Source organism: Hypomesus nipponensis, chromosome 11, assembly GCF_054491055.1.
Source record: "Hypomesus nipponensis isolate SF chromosome 11, ASM5449105v1, whole genome shotgun sequence".
Classification (NCBI taxonomy): Eukaryota; Metazoa; Chordata; class Actinopteri; order Osmeriformes; family Osmeridae; genus Hypomesus; species Hypomesus nipponensis.
This window is the reverse complement of record NC_140371.1, coordinates 21,482,501-21,505,000: the sequence shown is the minus strand read 5'-3', so window position 1 is coordinate 21,505,000 and position 22,500 is coordinate 21,482,501. Positions and strand designations below refer to the sequence as shown.

The following is a 22,500-nucleotide window of genomic DNA, read 5'->3' as shown; positions in this document are numbered from 1 at the left end:
AAGAGCTGTTGATGTTTCCCCCCTAAGAAGGCTACATCAGCCATTATCAGCCACACTGATATTATAAAGTCCTGGTTTCATTACTGTCAGTGGCAATGAGCTGCTAAAGACTAAGCAGCAGTCAGATGAAGCACGTTCCTTACCCTGTGGGAGGCTGTTGACATTTCCCTGTAATCTGGGGTAGAGTTTACCACAAAACACAACTGTCAAGGAATATGTTCTGCTCTCGTCTGCTCTTGTCTGGGGTTGGACGTGGTCGCCATGTCTGTTCAAGCTTGTTCATCGTCTTGTTTTGTAACTCAGAAGGATTTTGTCTTTTGAAATCAATGCTTTTAGATGTTTTTATTTTTTCATGAGGAATAATGAAAAATTGAGATTAGATGTGATGTAAGGAGGATTATAAGGCTGTAAGGCATTCATGTTCCCAGAATGTGCAGCATAGATCTGAATCTTCGGTTACGCTCGATGACAGCAAGTGTGCACTGCCAAAGCCAGGACTCAAACCATGGCTGCCTCTGTTGGAGCAAACAATATTTGAACATCCGGTCGAAAAGAGTTCTTGCCTCAAGCTCTCTTTTTGACTAGTGTGCAGAAGCCGGGACTGGGTCATTAATAAACAATTTTGTTCCGAAATATGAAGAAGAATATGCTGAAACAAACATTTGCGAAGCTCGACTCACTATACCGTATGTGCACACACAAAAAGACTGACGTGTGCTAAAGGGAATTATCTTGGTTTGCTAATGTAATATCTATTTAGGTCTGGTGAATCCTGCAGCACACAATTATCTCCTCAGAATCTTCAGCCTGTTACTTTGTGTGCAGTTTGGGAAACAGTACGCCCGTGTCATGAATCATACGGGCAGGGCACCATTTAGAATGTTAACACATCTGTTTAGTCACACCCAACTAAGCAGCCATGCGCAAGTATGTACATTAGCATTTACCAACAGCCTTCTCAGTCTTCTCAATTAGCATGGCTGGCTGTACTCCACTGGCTCTACAGACCTTAGCGTGGGGGCGCTTCAGGGTGGGGTGCTTCAGGGTGGGGGTGCTTCAGGGTGGGGCGCTTCAGGGTGGGGTGCTTCAGGGTGGGGTGCTTCAGGGTGGGGTGCTTCAGTGTGGGGCGCTTCAGGGTGGGGGCGCTTCAGGGTGGGGGCGCTTCAGGGTGGGGGCGCTTCAGGGTGGGGGCGCTTCAGGGTGGGGTGGGGGCGCTTCAGGGTGGGGGCGCTTCAGGGTGGGGGCGCTTCAGGGTGGGGGCGCTTCAGGGTGGGGGCGCTTCAGGGTGGGGTGCTTCAGAGTGGGGCGCTTCAGGGTGGGGTGCTTCAGGGTGGGGCGCTTCAGGGTGGGGGTGCTTCAGAGTGGGGCGCTTCAGGGTGGGGTGCTTCAGGGTGGGGGTGCTTCAGGGTGGGGGTGCTTCAGGGTGGGGGCGTCTGGATGTGCAACTGAGGTTTGTCTTCTCCTGGGCTGAACTTTGTCCAATGTCAGAAGCCTCCTTTGATGTGTGGATCTTGGGCGTTTTGTTCAAAGGCCTGGTCTTTCCTGGGTGTTTCTTTGAAATGATAATAGCGCTGCTGCAGGTGGGGTCGGCCCTGCCCTGGGGAGGGGGGGGTCAAGCCCAGTCAAACTGAGAGCTGGTCGGGGGGCGTCGGCTCCCCTGCTGGCAGCTGTCCATCCCTCACTGATGATGTCAGAGGCCACGGTGATTGAATGGGGAAGGGGAGACACATAACCCCCAAAAAAACATTTCTAGAACATCGTGTGTGACAGGTTGACATGTCTTACCTTTCCACTTCCTCTAAGCAGGCTTCTGTTAGTGTGTATGTGCACAAACGACGAGGGTTATCCCGCGTGCTTGTATGTGTGTATGTGTCTGCACTATGTAAGTGGATGTGGATGTGTGTGTGTGTGCAGGATGTGGATGTGTGTGTGTGCAGGATGTGGATGTGTGTGTGTGTGTGTGCAGGATGTGGATGTGTGTGTACTTGCAGACATCCATGTTCCTGGCTGTGCTCTCCCTCCCAGGGTGAGTCTCAGGTGTGTTTAATCACGTCTGTAATAAGTCCTGGCCCTGCTCCACCTGCCCCCACCCCCCCGGTCCCTCCGCCTCTGCCCCCGACAGCACCAGAAAGCAGCACCAGAGAGCAGCACCACAGAGCAGCACCACAGAGCAGCACCATAGAGCAGCACCATAGAGCAGCACCACAGAGCAGCACCATAGAGCAGCACCAGAGAGCAGCACCAGAGAGCAGCACCAGACAGCAGCACCATAGAGCAGCACCATAGAGCAGCACCACAGAGCAGCACCACAGAGCAGCACCACAGAGCAGCACCATAGAGCAGCACCATAGAGCAGCACCACAGAGCAGCACCATAGAGCAGCACCACAGAGCAGCACCACAGAGCAGCACCATAGAGCAGCACCAGAGAGCAGCACCATAGAGCAGCACCACAGAGCAGCACCATAGAGCAGCACCACAGAGCAGCACCACAGAGCAGCACCACAGAGCAGCACCAGAGAGCAGCACCATAGAGCAGCACCACAGAGCAGCACCAGAGAGCAGCACCAGAGAGCAGGACCAGAGAGCAGCACCATAGAGCAGCACCATAGAGCAGGACCAGAGAGCAGCACCAGAGAGCAGGACCAGAGAGCAGGACCAGAGAGCAGCACCATAGAGCAGCACCAGAGAGCAGCACCATAGAGCAGGACCAGAGAGCAGCACCAGAGAGCAGGACCAGAGAGCTGCACCATAGAGCAGCACCAGAGAGCAGCACCATAGAGCAGGACCAGAGAGCAGCACCACAGAGCAGCACCACAGAGCAGCACCAGAGAGCAGCACCAGAGAGCAGCACCACAGAGCAGGACCAGAGAGCAGCACCAGAGAGCAGCACCATAGAGCAGGACCAGAGAGCAGCACCATAGAGCAGCACCAGAGAGCAGCACCATAGAGCAGGACCAGAGAGCAGCACCAGAGAGCAGGACCAGAGAGCTGCACCATAGAGCAGCACCAGAGAGCAGCACCATAGAGCAGGACCAGAGAGCAGCACCACAGAGCAGCACCACAGAGCAGCACCAGAGAGCAGCACCAGAGAGCAGCACCACAGAGCAGGACCAGAGAGCAGCACCAGAGAGCAGCACCATAGAGCAGCACCAGAGAGCAGCACCACAGAGCAGGACCAGAGAGCAGCACCAGAGAGCAGCACCATAGAGCAGCCCTCGCTCTCTCTCACGTCCAGCCAGGCTGTGTTTCAAGGACATCCATCTCTGGCTCTCTCCCGGCAGTGGAATGATTTCATTAATCTCTGGTGCACAGAGAGCGGCCCTGCCAGCATGTATCTGCCACACGAAGGAACGCGCTCCATGTCGTCCCGTCACCTAAGATACGGAGTTCAGTCACTCCTCAGCATCATCACCGCGCTGCGCTCCCTGTTGTCATAGTTACCGTGGATGCGACCATTAGGAGCCCCCTGAAGTGTCCTGTGCCCCGCAAGGATATCTGACACACACACACATATACACACACATCCAAGCAGACACACACTCCCACTTCCTCTCTCCTGGGTGGAAGGGTCCAGCTGCGGAGGACATGCCAGGCCAACCTGTTCCTGTTCCTGTTATTGTTTGTGACAGAATCAAGAAGGAAATGTGAGAGTAGCAAAGTGTGTGTTCTGACTCTGCTGGCAGATCCCCCAAAGCAATTATGAGCCTGGGTGCCTAGCCATGACAGCTCATCTGTTAGCCAGGCAGGGGGGACCGGGGGGCAGGGGGTTCATGGAGGGGGTGGGGGGGAGGTGGGGCAGGGAGGCACCCGATAAGCCCTGCGCCTCATTTTGTTCATTTTGTAGCCATTTAGCAGACGCTCTTATCCAGAGCAACTTACAGTAAGTACAGGGACATTCCCCCCTCATAGACGAGCAGCACACACTCAGTTCCAGCAGGTTTTATGACCCAGCAGGCCTGTTGATGGGAGCCTGGTCTCCCAGCGTGTGTCTGGTGTCGTGATGACGCGTCATCCCCCTGTGAAGCTGACACACGTGACAGCGCCTGGCAGGTAGCCATCACGGCTCCTCTGCTCTCGCCGTGCGGACGGCTGGAGCCGTGGGTGCTGTGGTCATGGGAATCCTGAAAGGCATCAGCATCACCTGTTAAATGACTTGTTGTCATGTATCCAGGTATCAATCTATCTTGTTAACACTTACTATTTAATCGCAATGATTCTGTAAGGTATCGCAATGTAGTTAGTATGTTATTTAACCTTAATATAAAGTGTTCATTTCAACACTTTAAAATAAAATTCCATTAGTTTTTAATTAATTTGCAAGTTAATGGCCTGCAACGAAGATATAAATGCCTTATATCTGTGTGTAAAGTAAAGTCTTGTACAGTTTAAGAACAATGGGAAAAAGCCGATGGGTTTTTTAATTAAAACACTGTGGGCATTTTCTGCATCAGTGCTTTCCTCAGCTGGTGGGCCAGAGCTCCACAGGGCTGCCAGGCCAGCGCGGGCCCAGCACCACCCCCACACCACCCCCAGCACCACCCCCACACCACCCCCACACCACCCCCACACCACCCCCACACCACCCCAGCACCACCCCCACACCACCCCCACACCACCCCCACACCACCCCCACACCACCCCCCGGAAATTGAACCGGCAACCTTCTGATTACTAGCCCAACTCCCTAACCGCTCAACCATCTGACTCCACCTCCCACACCACCCCCCCACACCACCTCCCACACCCCTGCGTTTCTGTAGCGCCCGCAACCCCTCCCACCGACAGCCAGTGACCCAATCATCTTGCACTTCCCCTTTGGCAACAGCCCTCCAATCAGGGATGAGTAATGACCAGGCGTGCTAGCATGCAGTGATCCCAGCTTTCTAATTAGTCTTCCATTAACTTGGCCAACCTTGGCTTCCGCAGGACGCACACTCAACACACCCTGGGTCCCCTCCTTCATCACCCCCGAAACAGCTGCTCTGATCAGCCAATCGGAACAAGACACTGGGGCGATGACTTCCAGCAGGCTTATCCCTGGCTTGTGATGTGTGGTGAATTTGGTGGATTATTTGTGTTGTGTATGGAAATTGTTAGCGACTAGGTATTTTTTTTTCTTTTTCTGTAAAATAAATACAGTTTCATCCCCTTTAAACGTGTTTTGTAGCTAACGAGGGCCTCAGTTGTTTGGCAACACGGACAGCTTAGGGTTAGTGGAATGGGAATTTAGCCATTTTGGAGCAGCCCCCCCTCTTTTCAGCCAATTATATTCCAGCGATCCTGCTCCAACCAATCGCCTTTGGCAACAAGGGCTTCCTCTGCAAGCCGTTTCCTGCTCCCGTCTTATTTTGTGTCAATCAACCTCAAACTGAAACCAAAATGTGTAATTGTTTGTGAGTGTCCAAGCAGTGTCTGCCCACGTCCCCTACCCAGGGCCCCTACCCACAGCCCCTACCCAGGGCCCCTACCCACAGCCCCTACCCACAGCCCCTACCCACAGCCCTTACCCACAGCCCCTACCCACAGCCCTTACCCACAGCCCCTACCCACAGCCCCTACCCACAGCCCCTACCCAGGGCCCCTACCCACAGCCCCTACCCAGGGCCCCTACCCACAGCCCCTACCCACAGCCCCTACCCACAGCCCCTACCCAGGGCCCCTACCCAGGGCCCCTACCCACAGCCCCTACCCACAGCCCCTACCCACAGCCCTTACCCACAGCCCCTACCCAGGGCCCCTACCCACAGCCCCTACCCACAGCCCCTACCCACAGCCCTTACCCAGGGCCCCTGCCAGGGAATGGTCCGGACAGGACGTGTGTGCAAGGAGCAGATAAGCTCCTCCTGCTTGACTTCCTGACTCCATCCTGGATGGATTCAGAAGGAGAACAGTGCTGCTCACACAGGTCTGAAGCATGGCCGGAACCCACTCAGAGAGAGGGGCTTACCTGCTGTCGGACCAGCCCGCTTCCCTTCATAACATCCAGACCATACATTCAGCCTCTGGCCACGGTCACAGCTCTGAAACCCTCTGGGGCATTGCTGTGTCTCTGGTCCAATTCTCCATACTCTTCGTGGAGCTATGGACCACCTCCGGGCCTACAACATGCAAGTGGTCCATACGACCGACTCCATATCCCTCCTGCGGGCCACAAGCATGCAGAGCGAGGAAGAAAGGAGGGTGCTTCCTTTCATTCCTGCCCCTCAGGGGTCACATGCCAGGGAAGCTGAGGCCTGTGTGTGAGCTGGAGACACGAGGCTGACCTCTGACCCCTCAGAGCTCCGCCAGCAGCGCTCCTCTTCATCTCCTCCACAGCAGAAGAGACAGCTCATCATTTAATGATCAATGTAAAAGGACAACTTGTGTAGTGTGTGTTTGTGTGGGTGGGTGGGTGGGAGGGAGGGAGGGAGGGAGGGAGGGAGGGAGGGAGGGAGGGAGGGAGGGAGGGAGGGAGGGAGGGAGGGAGGGAGGGAGGGAGGGAGGGAGGGAGGGAGGGAGGGAGGGAGGGAGGGAGGGAGGGAGGGAGGGAGGGAGGGAGGGAGGGAGGGAGGGAGGGAGGGAGGGAGGGAGGGAGGGAGGGAGGGAGGGAGGGAGTTTCCATGCAAGGCATGAATGTATGATTCCTCCTGTTTGTCAGTGGGCTGTGGGCAAGTTTAAAATGGGGAGCTGTAAAAAAGGAATGGAATCTGGGGGGGTCTGCCCCCCTGTGGTCTCCAGTCTTCATAGGTATTCCCCATCTCGGCATAGTATCGCTTCTCACATCTGTTTGTCAGCGAGTAGGCGACTTCAAAGGAGCTTGGAGTCTTTCTTCTCTCTCCTCGGGGGTGAGGGGGCACAAGATCGAGCCTCCGTTCAGTGAACAGAACACCCCAAGACACCTTGCCAAATCAAAATGTTGCCATTCGGAATTCAAGTCTTAACATTTCAAGCTTAGACGGTGAACCAATAATAGACGCAGTGCTGTGTGAAGAGCAGAACGCCATCTGTGTCAGCCTGGTTCTTGTGTGTCACTGGACCAGGGTCCTGGAAAGGGTATTTCTGACCCTTCTATTCTACTATTACCGATATGGAGGGGGATGGAGGTCTGTAATGATCTGTCTGGTCTGTAATGGTCAAAAATTGCCGTATTGAGGGGATTATCTGATGCCCCGTGTGTAATGCATCTTCTTCACTGTTGGAGAGGACTGTGTCTGTCTGTTTACCTGCCTTCCTGCCTGCCTGCCTGCCTGCCTGCCTGTCTGTCTGTCTGTCTGTCTGCCAGTCTATCTGTCTACCTGTCGTGCTGGGGAGGGGCAGGGATGGCAGGGGCAGGGAGGTGTTACTCTCTCAGCTGGTCTTTAGTCCTCCACACCGCCCAGTGGCTGTTTTTCTGGACGTTTCTCCCTCGTCCTTGAGGGTTGAGATTGGTGTCGGTGCAGTTCGATGGCTGTATGTGAAGCCCTCTATTCAAAGACATTAGATTAGATTAGAGAGGCTTGTTAAGGGACAAGCAGTTCTGAACGGTTATGTTAGGTATCTCACCAAGCATGCTGTGTTTATACCTTCACATTTTAGTCATTTAGCAGACGCTCTTATCCAGAGCAACTTACAGTAAGTACAGGGAAATTCCCCCCGAGGCAAGTAGGGTGAAGTGCCTTGCCCATCGACACAACGTCATTGGCATGGCCGGGAATTGAACCGGCAACCTTTTGATTAATAGCCCAATTCCCTAACCGCTCAGCCATCTGCCCCCCCCCTTCTGTACCAGCCGTGTGAGGAACGTGCATGTGACAGGGATGCGACAGTTGTTCATTCTGGAGATGTTTCAAACGTGGCGCTCTCTAAAGACCTGCTGGTTAAGTTCTCTTGGAGAAGCTTGCAGTTCCTAGACCCATCGTCACCTCATGGGGCATCCCAGCTGAAACCATCCAGGTGATAAGTATTCAGTTCACCCAGGCAGGAATTGATTTTTCAATCTGTCCTGTTTTAAAGAGAAAGAAAACAACATTTTGGGAAAGCTGATGCGCTGCATTTTATGAAGCGATAAATCAGTGAGAGCATTTTAAATCCTCAACTCTGACAGGTAAAGGATATGCATACCAATGGAATACCAAGCCAATACTTGGATTAAACTGTGGTTAGTATTTGATTTACTGAACAGTCCAGTAATGAGAAACTAACCATAACTGGTATGTATCTAAACAGTGACATTAATACTAATAGTTATCTATAGGGTGACATGGGAGTGCCTGAATGCATCAGTGCTGACTCAGTCCTCCTCTTTTGAGAGGGCTGTTTCTGCCTGCTCCTCTGTTGAGAGGGCTGTTTCTGCCTGCTCCTCTGTTGAGAGGGCTGTTTCTGACTGCTCCTCTGTTGAGAGGGCTGTTTCTGCCTGCTCCTCTGTTGAGAGGGCTGTTTCTGCCTGCTCCTCTCTTGAGAGGGCTGTTTCTGCCTGCTCCTCTGTTGAGAGGGCTGTTTCTGCCTGCTCCTCTGTTGAGAGGGCTGTTTCTGCCTGCTCCTCTGTTGAGAGGGCTGTTTCTGCCTGCTCCTCTGTCACAAGCCTTCTCAGGGATTCTTCACTTCCTGAACTAAGGAACCTCTGCTTGGTACTTTAGTTTTGTTCAGACATGTTAATGTGATGTAAAGTATTGTAATAATCAGTACAAGGCCTCTCTCAGGGCCAGGCTTGTGTGTTCTTCAATGGGAGGCCTAATTGGATTTCGGAGCAGTAATTTGGTCCCTGATGGTGTCCCTATCGTCCAGCCCCCTATCGCTGGATCTTCTCTCGTCCATTTGGCTCTTTTGTCGTCCCCTCCCTGCCAGAGAGCCAGGGAGAGACACTCTGATGTGACACCTCTGCTCTGTGTCCCCTCATGCAGATCCACCGGGTCATCTTCTGTGTCTTCTTGGAGATGGACTACAAGATCTACAAGGAGAAATTATCTCACTATTTCCAAGGTAAGACTGTGGGGGGTTTGTGCCTGTGTGTGTGTGTGTGTGTGTGGGGGGAGGGGGGGGTTCTGACAGTGTGTGTGTGTGTGTGGGAGTGTGTGTGTGTGTGTGTCTGCCTGTGTGTGTGTGTGTGTGATTATCTGAGAGGCCTGGGCCCCCACACAGGCAGAAGGGCAGCAGGTACTGCTGAAGACAAAAACAAACACCCAGCCACCCTCCTCCACCCTCCACTTACACCCCTGCCATAGTGCTCTCTTCTGGGGGAGCAGCAGTTCTGACGGGGGCCCGTGGAGGATTGGGCTGGAGAGCCGAGAGAGCACAGCTGGGCCACCGAGCCGGCATTATCTCCCGTTTGCCCCGATTCTCCAGCTTCCCGACGGAATACCCACGTCCAGCCCTTCATCTCCATTCTCCCATGTGGATGGCTGTTTTGTTCTCTCCTACACTTTCCCATCATCCGCCTCCCTCCCTCCCTCTCTCCCCCCTCTCTCTCCCGCTCTCTCTTCCCCCCCTGTCTCTCTATCCCTCCCCTCCTCCCTCCCCCCTCTCTCTTTCTATCTATCCCTCCCTCCCTCCCCCCCCCTCTCTCTAACCCTCCCTCCCTTCGCCCGTGACAGATTGCCTTCGCCAGAGAGACTGTAATTATGGCGGCTGCTCTTGTGCTCCCCATGCCCGTCTCATCATATTAGCGCCGTGAGATGAGATTCTAGAGTCGTTGTTTTCCAGTTATCACTCCCCCAGTTTACAAGAGCCACCAATCACCGGGCCTGTGGAACAGCAAACCCATGACCGGGTATTCCTGACTGGTAGGCAGACAAACATCACAATGTACCGCTGCAAGGAGAAAACAACAGAGAAGTTCAGAGAGCAAATGACTCCAGAAACTCTTGTTTATAACATATGCTAATGAAGGAGGGAGAGTCCAATTGACTTGCTGAAATTAAATTGGGGACCGTTCCAGTAGGGCATCGGAACGCGGGCCCCTGTGTCACACCGAACGCTTTTCCTCATCACCTAGTCTTGCCTTTGATGTGCCCTTTGACCTCCAGGGTCAAGGGCACCTTTCACGTTCTCCTGGGACGCTTGGGGAGGCTAATGTCTGTGTGCCGACTGCTGGGCTGGATCCATGTTTATGCAGTCAGACCCGGGCCAGACTAAGGGGTTGAGGAGTTGTCACATTTTCTCCCGGGTTCGCCGCCTGGTCCCCCCCCCCCCCGCCCCGCCCCGCCTCGCCCTGCTCTCCTGTGCAGCCCTCCTCACAGGTCGACCTGACATCTGACTGCTCCAAGCGTTTCCTTCTCCAGTAACAGACTGTGCTGATCCCTCTCCTCATCACAAACACCTTCTCTCTGCTAACCCTCCGGAAGAACTCTTAGCGGCGGAACTAAAGTGGGAAGATTTCCGCTAGTTCTTTGGATGACGACCCTTCTGTGTGTTTGTTTACCAGCGTGGAAGATGTTTTCTTTAGAGATGGATAGGTTGATTGTTCAGATCAGGATATATACCATGTCTGATCTCTGAGCATGAAAAGACATATTAGAGGTAGGAGTCGGAACCTCTAAATTAGCTTGGCAGGTGTCTCCTCGAGAGCCGACGGTAAATGCGGGGAAATAACCGAGTCCGATCGGAAACGCTGTCGTAACACCTCATAATCATCATGGTTGGAGACAGCTACTCAGTCAGAAGGATCTGCGATCGGCAGCTCTGGAAGTCATGCTGTCTGGATCTCAAACAGCTCCACTCTAGTGCTCAGAGTCTGCCTGTAGCTCACAGCCCAGGCCCGCTGTCGCTCCTCGCCCCCCCTCACACACCCTCACACACTCTCACACACTCCCCCTCTCAATCTCTCACTCCCCATGCACTCTGTTCTCCCCTGCCTCGCTTATTCCCCCTGTCCCCCTCTCTCCCCACCCTCTCCCACCCCTCTCTCATTCCCTCTCCCTATGCTCTCTCTACCCTCCCTTTCCATCTCTCTCTCATTCCCTCTCCCATCCATCTCCCATCCCTCTCCTCCACCGTTCTCTCCCAGCTCTCCCCACCCTCTCTCCATCCCTCTCTCATACCTCTCTCCCTTCTTATCAGCTAGCCGCTGAGGAAGAGAGTGGCTGCTTTGTGTTTTTCCTGTAATATGTAGCCAGTACCTAACTAACGCCATGGCTCTATAGCATGTCTAGACTGGTGGGAAGCCTGAATAGCCTGAATAGCTGTCTCCTTCCCATAAACTCATTTTTCATTGTCGGTGTTTTGGTTTAGTCAGAGTGGCTTTATCTGGTAGGAGCTCTAGCATGTAAACAGCTCATTTGCATACAGGAAATTGTTTTATTACAATATGCCTGCCACAAGCTGACAATATGAAAGAGCCAAAAAACACTGTTCTAATATGGAGTGCACAATACTATGGCAACCAGTGTGCACACACACACACATTTTCAGAAAAATATTTAAATACCGTTTGGATATATAATGAAACATTTGCATGAAGATTGAACATTTTTTAAAGGTCATTCAGTACCTGGCTAGTCACATAGCCAGCTAGCTAGCTAGCTGCACACACAACCCAAACAGAACAGACTCCTACACAAGTCGGAGGCTTGAGGAGGAGGGGGGGGGGGAGGGTACTTGAGGAGGGGGGGGGGGGGGGTACTGGTTGAATTGGTATTGATGGAGTTCTTGCAGAAAGACAAAGAGCAGCCTTGAAAGCAGTGTCTGTTGGATGAGGTCTCCACCCCTGCTGCTAGCTCTGTTTAAAACCACAAGCCTCCTGAATCCGTCCGGCCCCACTCTACTACACACAAAGGAGGAGCCTCGCCTGAAGAGCCCTCCAACCTGCAGATGGTCTAACTGGGACGCTGTCTATAACGACGTATTCACCAGGAACAACTGTCAAACAGGACAGAGTGGACCTCCATGAGATGAGGACACTGTCTCATAGTCATGTCCTGGAGAAGCAGTACTCAAAAGCTAGCGCTCTGTCTTGGTGTACTCACCTACTCGAGCTCAGCCACAATAAGTACAACCTAGAATATCTGGAGAGGGAACATTCATACAATGTCGTCAGAAAGTAGTCACATTCTTTTGTGTGTACATTCATGGTTTATTGATATCATGAATCGTTTGACAGAATGATGTTCTACGGTATAAGAATACACTGTGATTTCAGATGGTCTGGCCACAGCAGTACGTCAGAGGTGTTTGTGAGGTGCACAGCTGTGAGGAGGCGTGTTTAAATATGTTCCTGCTACAACACCCTTCTCACGTCGTGTGGGTGGCTGGGTGCACGCTGGGCGCTGTCTACTGTTCTCCTTCATGAGACACACAACAGAAAATATGAACACAGCCTGTGGCTTTCTACACGGCAGGGCCCCTCTCTCTTTCTCTGATCTGATTCTCTCTCTCTCTCTCTCTCTCTCTCTCTCTCTCTCTCTCCCTCTCTCTCTCTCTCTCTCTCTCTCTCTCTCTCTCTCTCTCTCTCTCTCTCTCTCTCTCTCTCGCCTCTCTCCTCTCTCTCTCTCTCTCTCTCTCTCTCTCTCTCTCTCTCTGACTCTCTAGCTCACTCGCCCAGTGCTACTTATTTACATGCTACTGACACGGTTTATCCCCACCCTGCATGAGAGCCCGTGCCGCAGCTAACAGTGGCTTTCTCCTGCCAGCGTTTACACTCCGCGCAGCTGAGAACCTCAGCCCGCCTTCTGCAGGATGGGCGGCGCGTTTGTTGTGAGACGACTGCGGTTTCCTGAGGCGTCGTGGGCGACGGCTGACCGCTGAGTGGAGTGAAAATGAAGACTGGGATTGTTGGGTTTGACTCTCCACCCACCCCCCAGGGGAGGAAAATGATTTTGTCATGGTGGGTTGGCGGTGTTGAAGCCAAGGAGAGACTCAGGCCCCACAATTAGAAAGAGGAGGAGGGGAGAGGGAGAGAGACAGGGGAGGGAGAGAGAAGGGGGGCGAGAGAGAAGGGGGGCGAGAGAGAGGCAGCAATAGAGAGACACTGTGTCTGGCTGGCCAGGGTACTCCTGGGGTCTGTTGTACAAAGTCAGATCTTCAAATCAAGAGCCAAACACTGGAAGGACTTCTCCACCGTTAGAACGTACAGCCTTTCGATGTGGCCAGTCACCGACGTCTGGTTTAAATCAATAAAAAAAGAATATCAATGTCACAATAATCTACCTAACTTTAAGTAACAACCCAGCATGCTGGGTAATAGCTTGAAATGAACCCCCCAGCTGTCCTTGGTTGCTGTCTTCACTGCAGACCTTTGAAATCGATAGTACCTGTGTCCCACCGCCACCCCCCACCCCACGGTCTGTTTTAAACTATCTGTTCCAGGCCCACGTCTCTGTCCATCCCCCCTCTGTGTCCCTGTGCTGCCCTGCACAGGATGTCTCTCTCCCAGGGCCCTCGTCTTCACAGGACTGGACGGGGGGAGAGAGAGAGAGAGAGAGAGAGAGAGAGAGAGAGAGAGAGAGGGAGGGTGAGAGAGAGAGAGAGAGAGAGAGAGAGAGAGAGAGAGAGAGAGAGAGAGAGAGAGAGAGAGAGAGAGAGGGAGGGTGAGAGAGAGAGAGAGAGAGAGAGAGGGAGAGGGAGAGAGAGAGAGAGAGAGGGAGGGTGAGAGAGAGAGAGAGAGAGGGAGGGTGAGAGAGAGAGAGAGAGAGAGAGAGGGAGGGTGAGAGAGAGAGAGAGAGAGAGAGAGAGAGAGAGAGGGAGAGGGAGAGAGAGAGAGAGAGGTAGAGAGAGAGAGAGAGGGAGGGTGAGAGAGAGAGAGAGAGAGAGAGGGAGAGAGGGAGAGAGAGAGAGAGAGAGAGAGAGGGAGAGAGAGAGAGAGAGAGAGAGAGAGAGAGAGAGAGAGAGAGAGAGAGAGAGAGAGAGAGAGAGAGAGAGAGAGAGAGAGAGAGAGGGAGGGTGAGAGAGAGAGAGAGAGAGAGAGAGAGAGAGAGAGAGAGAGAGAGAGAGAGAGGGGGGGGGGCAGGAAGAGTTCAGAAGGGGAACAGATAGATGAAGGAGGGGGGTGGGGGGTGGGGGGTGTTGAGTTAAAACACAGGGACAAAGTATGACTGAAACTGCTAAGTCTTACTTTATTCTTCGACCAGAACTTGTCTTCTTCTCCTACCGCAGCAGCCCGCTGGGCCGGACGCCCGTACCGGTAACCTGCGGTGGCTGTGGACCAGTCTGTGTCTGTGTTGTTATGAATGGCAGCAGCCCAGGCATGTTATCTCAGCGTGGCATTGTTACATGTCTTCACAAGGCCTCTCTTTGTTTCCTCAAGCAGGGTTAGATTAATGCGCTGCACTTTTTATTCAGTGTTGTACAAAAGAAATGCCCGTCCTTGGACCACAGGGATGCCTGATGGGTCCGCTTCTACACAACGGATGACAACAGTGTTTCATCAAAGAAGCTAACGCATTTGTGTGTTAACCCAGGCCCTCTGATACAGCTACACACACACGCCCGTACACACACATGCGCACATGCATACAGAGTCACATACTCACTCCAGCTGTGCTGAGCACTGCAAGATCTCATCTTAGTGTGTTTGTGAGACTGAAGGCTGTGAGCAGAGATGCATGCTCTCTCTCTCTCTCTCTCTCTCTCTCTCTCTCTCTCTCTCTCTCTCTCTCTCTCTCTATCTCTCTATCTCTCTCTATCTCTCTCTCTCCCTCTCTCCCTCTCTCTCTCTCTCTCTCTCTCTCTCTCTCTCTCTCTCTCTGTCTCTCTCTCTCTCTCTCTCTCTCTCTCTGTCTCTCTCTCTCTCTCTCTGTCTCTCTCTCTGTCTCTCTCTCTCTCTGTCTCTGTCTCTCTCTCTCTCTCTCTCCGCCTGTCAGAGCCTCCACTCACGAGCTCCTCTGGTTTGCTCTGCGTGCTTCCTGGTTTGCTCTGCGTGCTTCCTGGTTTGCTCTGCGTGCTTCGCACAGTAGACTTAACAGTGTTGAAATCAAACGGGTTTATTTTTGTTGAAAGGGGCAGTCTTCCCGGAGGTAGTTAACAGTGTGTCTCTCTGTGAAATCCAGGCGTTGTGTAAACGGGAGGTTTCACAGCGTTTGTGTTTGAAGTCCAGGAGCTGGTATGCAGAGAAGGCTTCCTCGTACTGGGACTGTTAGGTGGAGTGGTGGGAGAGGAGGCAGAAATGGTGTCAAACAGGGTTTATTCTTTATACGGGAACAGACAGGGTACCTTTGTCCTTACAGGGGTAAGGACAAAACAAAGACTGGACACAAAACAGGAACCTAAATACCCAGAACCAAACAAGACACAGGTGGACATGATGAGACAAATGAGAACTGAAACCATTGAACGAGACCCAGGTGAAGACAATGACAGACCCAGGTGAAGACAATGACAGACCCAGGTGAAGACAATGACAGACCCAGGTGAAGACAATGACAGACCCAGGTGAAGACAATGACAGACCCAGGTGAAGACAATGACAGACCCAGGTGAAGACAATGACAGACACAGGTGAAGACAGTGACAGACACAGGTGAAGACAATGATAGACACAGGTGAAGACAATGACAGACACAGGTGAAGACAATGACAGACCCAGGTGAAGACAATGACAGACACAGGTGAAGACAATGACAGACACAGGTGAAGACAATGACAGACCCAGGTGAAGACAGTGACAGACACAGGTGAAGACAATGACAGACACAGGTGAAGACAATGACAGACACAGGTGAAGACAATGACAGACACAGGTGAAGACAATGAAAGACCCAGGTGAAGACAATGACAGACCCAGGTGAAGACAATGACAGACACAGGGAAACACTAGGGCAGGGCCAAACCAAACGTAAGGGGGCACGGCTGTGGCCGTGACAGTGACATTACCCACCAGCGTCAAGGCAGGATAACACTGTGTGTGTGTGTGTGTGTGTGTGTGTGTGTGTGTGTGTGTGTGTGTGTGTGTGTGTGTGTGTGTGTGTGTGTGTAGGGGGAGAGGGTGGATGTGTTTTATGAGGAAAGTTGGTCTATTTTCATTTGGTAAAAACAAACATCACACACTCAGCTTCGATTATTGACTGTAAATGTCTGAGACCTGTGTCTATTGACAGTAAAATGCTTACGACCTATCACTGTTGTCATAAAACAAGCATCCCACCAATAACTGCTGAGCTGTGACTGTCAGCTCTGGATGTCTGTGTACTGTACACAAACTGTAGAGAAACTAGCGTCGCTGAGCAAAACCTTCAGCAACCATCAAACCTTGTTTGTGTTTTTCTTCCTTTCTCCTGGGCAGATAACGAGGAGAGTCACGAGGAGAGCGAGAGCGAGCTGAAGGAAGGTGAGTGATGCTCGCTGTGTTTAGTTGAGGTTTCATTCTGCTCCTGCAGAACAGCGACAGATCACGGACTTATGGCGGCTGTTTACCATGTGTGAGGCGGGACACGACATGTGTGTTTGTTTGTGGCCGATTGAATCCTAACTCTGACACAACAGGGGCTAAAAATACCACACATCAGGTACATTGCATTACAAGAGCTTACACCCATGGTTAATTCCCAGTGCCAGTCCCTTCATCCGGCTTACCAGCACAATGCCTCCAGACCCCCTATAGAGAGGGACAAAGAAACAGTTAAACAGCATTGCTGGTTGGGCCGAGGCAGGTACACAAGTAGACCTGTCAGCCCAGAAAGCTTTTTATCATTCTGCCGCTCTGACACTAAAGCTGTATCTGGGAGATACGAGCTATCACGTTAAACTATTGACATTTACCTGTGCGCGTTGTCGCCTTGTGACAAAGCAGTGACAGATAGACAACAGCTCTCCAAGAGGGGGACTGTTTGTAGAGAACAGACAAATGATTAGATTTTTTTCCATAGTTGACACTTTATGCTAAAGTAGTCACACTGCTAATATTTCCGTCTCTGTGGTCGCTTGTTTCCACAGAGCAGCATGTCCATCCAAGCTCTGTGTCTCCAGGCGCTCTTAGAAGACCTGTTCATACCGTTAGACCACAGTACGCTCTCTGGAGCTGGCATAGAGTCCTGCTGAGACAGTACCAGTTACGACTGGAAGAGACTCTATGAACCAGCTACAGCACACATGCAGCCAATCAGCAGACAGGACTGGCAGGTTTACTAGCCGTACTAGGAAGTGTTCGTATTACTAGGGATCTGGGACCCTCTGCTGCTATGAAAATGTTTTTTTCCCCCTCCGAAGTCACCCACATGAATGACCAATTACACACATGTGTCTTTCTAATGGTAATATTTTTTGGGTGAAGATAAAAGAGTCGTTTTTATGCACGTACCATAAAACGTGATACTCCAGAGTGATCCAAGGTCCATGGAATGTCTGAATCCCAGCGACTAGCACTTGGAGGTTTCTAAAAGGGTGACTACCTATTGTCTGAGTGATCATGTGGTGTTCTGCATACACCAGGCACCATATCTCACATAGCTCCAGTGTCCATCAACCCTTCTAATCCCTGATGATACCTGGACAGCTCTGTTGTCTGGGCTCCCAGCCCCTCTCTCTCTCCAGCCTCTCTCTCTCCAGCCTCTCTCTCTCCAGCCTCTCTCTCCCAGTCCCTCTCTCTCCCAACCTCTCTCTCTCCAGCCTCTCTCTCTCCAGCCTTTCTCTGTCCAGCCTCTCTCTCCAGCCTCTCTCTCTCCCAGCCTATCTCTCCCCAGTCCCTCTCTCTCCCAGCCTCTCTCTCCAGCCTCTCTCTCCCAGTCCCTCTCTCTCCCAGCCTCTCTCTCCAGCCTCTCTCTCTCCCAGCCTCTCTCTCCCAGCCTATCTCTCCCCAGTCCCTCTCTCTCCCAGCCTTTCTCTCCAGCCTCTCTCTCCCAGTCCCTCTCTCTCCCAGCCTCTCTCCCCAGTCCCTCTCTCTCCCAGCCTCTCTCTCCAGCCTCTCTCTCCCAGTCCATCTCTCTCCCAGCATCTCTCTCCCAGTCCCTCTCTCTCCAGACTCTCTCTCTCTAGCCTCTCTCTCCCCCATCCTCTCTCTCCAGTCCTGCCCAGTGGAGGCCTTGTTTGATGGCTGTCTGTGCAGCTGCCAAGCGCCGGCCTTTCACCACGCTCCCTCAGCCAGTGCTTGTTCCAGCCCTGTCTGGCCCTGATTCAGAGGTTCACATGACATGCCATCCTCGCATGGAATGCTGCTTTTGTACAAGGTTCTGCTCTGGAGTCGTCGTCAAAGCTTCCCACCCTCTCCCCCTGCGTCTCTCTCCCCCTGCGTCTCTCTCCCCCCATTGGAGTCATTATGTTGGCTCGGTAGAAGACAAAGCGGGCTACCAGGCGTCGCTGATGGAGCCTCCATCCAGACGGCTTATGAGCCAGTCAGGAAAGGAACAACGACTTCATTTAGCCGGCGCTTCATCCAAAAGCAACTTACAGTACAGGGGGATTTTTTTTTTTACCTTTCAACCTCTTGATCTGCAGTCAAGTGCCCCTAACCCAGGAGCAATCCCCTCCCTGATTAGGGATCATAGTGCATTAGACTGAATGATGCCATATGACCTTTCACCTTATTTTCCTCCAGTCCTTATATGAGCTCCCAGGTTGCCTGGGAGTCAGGTGTTACACCTCTCTCTGCTGTCTGGCCGCTTCACAGCTAATGGTGTGTCACAGTGTTTCTCGGTGACATGAGAAAGATCATCTTGGTCGTGTCTGGTTTTGCAGGTGACCCCGCCCCTCCTGAGGAGCCGACCCAGAGTGAGGAGAGCCATGAGGGTAAGAACAGGGGCTTTCTGTTCCTTTACTGGTGTTGTGCTTGGATGAAGTATGTTCAGGGCTTTGATGAGATTGTATTGTACTTTCATGTTGGATGACTGTGCTGCTATGCCGTTGTTTATGTGTGCACATTTACTGCAACATTTTTTGTATGATGAAAAAAATATATATATAATAATAATTTTAACAGATGATTTCTGTGTGAAGGATTTGTGTTTTGTGTATTTTCTTTGTGGGTGTGTGTCTGTCCGTTTGCATTAGTGTGTGTCCGCAAGTGTGTGTGTGTGTGTGTGTGTGTGTTAGTGTGTTCTTGGTCAGTAATGTTGCCAAGCCGCTCTTCAGGGAAATGAATACAGAATGAAGCCTGTTTTTTTTAAGAATGTTTTCTTTGAGGGAAACTTGTTTAAGAAGCCATTATCTTGCTATTCTGCAGATTCAACCCCTTCGGATGTGTAATATTGAAACAATTATAGGCCTCTCCAATAAGATGGACCAGAGATAATTAGATTCTTACACTGGAGGCTGTTAGTAGGCAATTAACATCACACACCATCCATTTGTCCTCAAGCCTTAAGGTTGTGTGGTATTTCTTCCTTTTGAAGATACCAGTCAGAGCTATTATTCTTTGGGGAAATCGCCAGAGTGCTTGATTGTAGTCTACAGCACGTATCCTAAGACACTGGCACAGATAGCAGCCTTTCTCCAAGGACGGCCTTGCATCTGGACCTGCATCACATCTGCCCCCGGCACGACTCAGAGAACTGATCTCAGTCTTCCTACCTTTCCCAGAACCCCGGCAATAATTAAATATAATTCACAAAATTCAATCACAAGTATTAGAAGGCAGAAGTATTCAGAAATAATCTTTATAAATCCTAATTTATCAGGCCTGGCAGCTTAATAGCAACTAATCCATTGACAAAAGGCCTGGGCACAGCTATCAAAGCATGGGAGCACTCCACCCTTCACACTCTCTCACTCTGACTGGAAACGGATGTCTGGGCTGTAAATCTATTCAAAAGGAAGGATTCATTAAAGATGACTCCCGTTTCAAGAAGCTGTTGACAGAAAGGAGTGTGGATACATCAGCTGCTGGCCTACGGAGAGAACTTCCATATGTTCTTTGTCAACATACAAAACATCAAGTGTGTCCATTGTGTGAGCCGATGGAAGATCAGCCAATGGGCTGTCAAGTACTGCACAACGTTTTCATGCAATGCATTAGCTGTGTTAAGGCCTGTTTACTACTATCAATACATACAGCTCAGTGTAGTTCATTACGCCAGCCTCCCTGGAACACATGCACACACACACACACACCTTACAGAGGTAAGGAATGGAGGGCTTTCAGTCTCAAAGCTAATGACCAGGAAACATGAGGCACCTCTGGAAGTCTAGAGGCTGGGGAATTGTCGAGGCTGCTGAAAGTCTAGAGGCTGGGGAACTGTAGAGGCTGCTGAAAGTCTAGAGGCTGGGGAACTGTAGAGGCTGCTGAAAGTCTAGAGGCTGGGGAACTGTAGAGGCTTATCCACTGGCACAGGTCCTGGACTCAATGTTGATCTCCATACGGCAGCTTTCCCCCCGCTCTCCTGCTGTGACTGTGTCATGAGATGGTTAAAGAGGCCTCCTCAGACTGGGGGGTTAACCAGGCAGCCTGACTGGGCAGAGAGCCGTGAGCTCGCTAGTTCACGGGAGGAGGCAGGCAGTTGTGGGTCTTCCACAGAGAGCTGACCTCAGATGGAGCCCAGATAGACATCATGTATTATACCAGCCCCTCTTCACAGAGAACAGGAATTGAGAATGGGTCTACATTCTGCTACGAGTACTCTCTGAAGGAGTCACACTTAGGGACTACAATCCTCCTATATGTGTTGGGCTTTGTGATGTAATCCACATGAAATCCAAGAACAGAATAGAGAGAGCAAGAGGATGCAGTAGAGAGAGCGGGGTAGAAAGAAACAGGGAGGGAGGGAGGTAAACGCAGAGAGAGAGAGAGAGAGAGAGAGAGAGAGAGAGAGAGAGAGAGAGACAGAGAGAGGGAGGGAGGGAGGGAGGGAGGGAGGGAGGGAGGGAGGGAGGGAGGGAGGGAGGGAGGGAGGGAGGGAGGGAGGGAGGGAGGGAGGGAGGGAGGGAGGGAGGGAGGGAGGGAGGGAGGGAGGGAGGGAGGGAGATGGTGTTGTGGGTGTTGATGGGCGGCAGTGTTGCTCTGTCAGGTTGTTAATAGTGAGGTCAGGGGACGACGCAGAGATGAACTGCTTCAGAAGCCGGAGAAAGGAGACCGCTTCCCTGAACTGTTCTCCCGGACCAAGAAAGGGCAGGGACGGAGGCTGGAACAAGACTGGAGGAAGGAGTTGGAGGGATGGACAGAGAGGGGATGGGGGATGGAGAAAGGATGGGGGTTAGATGGAGAGAGGATGGAGAGATAGTAAGGGGATGGAGGGATTGAGAGATGGAGGGGTGTATTTGAGCTGGGCGTGTTTGGAGTTGTTTGGAGTTTCTGTTGTGTGAGGCACAGGCGGCTCATAGCTGCTTGGCTGGCTGACAGACTTTACTGTCGGTGTTCAAACGAGCCGGGTGCAGGCAGAGAGAATCAAAGGCTGCTCTCCCCATGACGCTGTCTTTCACAATATGGCAGCCTGTCTCACACACTCTCCAGCACACACACACATTCAGTTTCTCACATACTCCAGCCCGTTGAATGGCAGCTGTTGGTCGTATCGCTGCAGTGCACCTTCTACTTGGCAAAAGCCTCATGAATTTTTCAGACCTTATTTCTTCTCTTTTGTCCTTTGCTCCAGTTGGCTGGCTGGACCAATGAGCATGCAGAGAGTCTGAGAGAGGGAGGGTGTGTAGGGAGGGTGTCAAAGGTTTAGGACAAAGTTAGTGTTGACAGTCTAATCTCCCCCCTCTTGAACACAAGAATGAAACAGACACAAGATCACTTTGCCTCTTGATATGACAAAATAATATGGCTTGAATACGTTGTGAAGTTAAAAGGCCTGCTTAGCTTTGTTTGTTGTCTTCTCCTGTGAGGTGTGTGAATCGGATTTACAAACAGCAAAACCGTTCACCTGTACAGGCGACGAAACCCTGTGACAATGCTGCCACCTGCTGGCGGGAAGAAACTCTGTCGGCTTCACAATGCCGAGAAACGACAAGTAAATGAATCTGTGTTTTACAATCAGATATCAATAAAGTATACTTTCTGGCCCCTCAAAAAAAGATAGAATAATTGCATCGTACGTGTTAGCAACACAGTGGACTAACGTTGTCTAATACTGAGGACTCTAATCTGACTGAAAGCCAACAATCAAGGAACCTTCCCTGTTCTGGTCATCAAGATGAATGGACAGGACGGACAGATCCTGTCGCACACCAACACAGCTGTTGATTGACAGAAACACTTGAGACAGGCATGGGGCTGGGGCAGAAATGGCTATTTTCTCATTTAATACAGGCTGGCATTTCCATTGTTCTGAGTGCAGGGCAAAATTGCATAGATATGAAAAAATGGTCTCCCCTCTCCAGCTTGTTAAAAAAGCAATTATACCAGATACACAATAGCCATTGTGGAGCATGTTAGCTTATTGGTGTCATGGCTTTCATTTACTCAATTTGTACCAAATGTCATTGCTGAGAGGTGGAGCAAGGATGTATACTGGAAAGAGAGAGAGAGGGATGGAAGGATGAATGAATGGAGAGATGGAGGAAGTTGCATAATGTGGGTAAAGAAATTGTTGAACACGTTTATCTTGCAAGCATCACTTCCAATGCTCCAGTATGAATGCTTGTGATGCTGTTTGAGGACAGCTAGGATGACAGCTGAACACTGCTGTTTACGGTTGGTGCTAAACAACATCTCCTCCGTAAACGTGCAGATAAGGGGATCAAG

The 22,500-nt window shown here is 51.5% G+C and overlaps 1 protein-coding gene across 4 annotated transcripts in view; it reads left to right on the top strand.

Moving 5' to 3' along the window:
* macrod2 (mono-ADP ribosylhydrolase 2) overlaps nucleotides 1-22,500 on the top strand; it is a 357,904-nt gene that overhangs the window by 317,286 nt on the left and 18,118 nt on the right. For all 4 annotated transcript variants that reach the window (XM_084667272.1, XM_084667271.1, XM_084667270.1 and 1 more), the window contains exons 9-12: nucleotides 8,861-8,939; nucleotides 16,171-16,215; nucleotides 18,558-18,608; nucleotides 22,487-22,500. The exon at nucleotides 22,487-22,500 is cut by the window's right edge and continues 34 nt beyond it. In XM_084667272.1, the coding sequence (XP_084523398.1) occupies nucleotides 8,861-8,939; nucleotides 16,171-16,215; nucleotides 18,558-18,608; nucleotides 22,487-22,500 (189 nt within the window). The remainder of the gene's footprint in view (nucleotides 1-8,860; nucleotides 8,940-16,170; nucleotides 16,216-18,557; nucleotides 18,609-22,486) is intronic.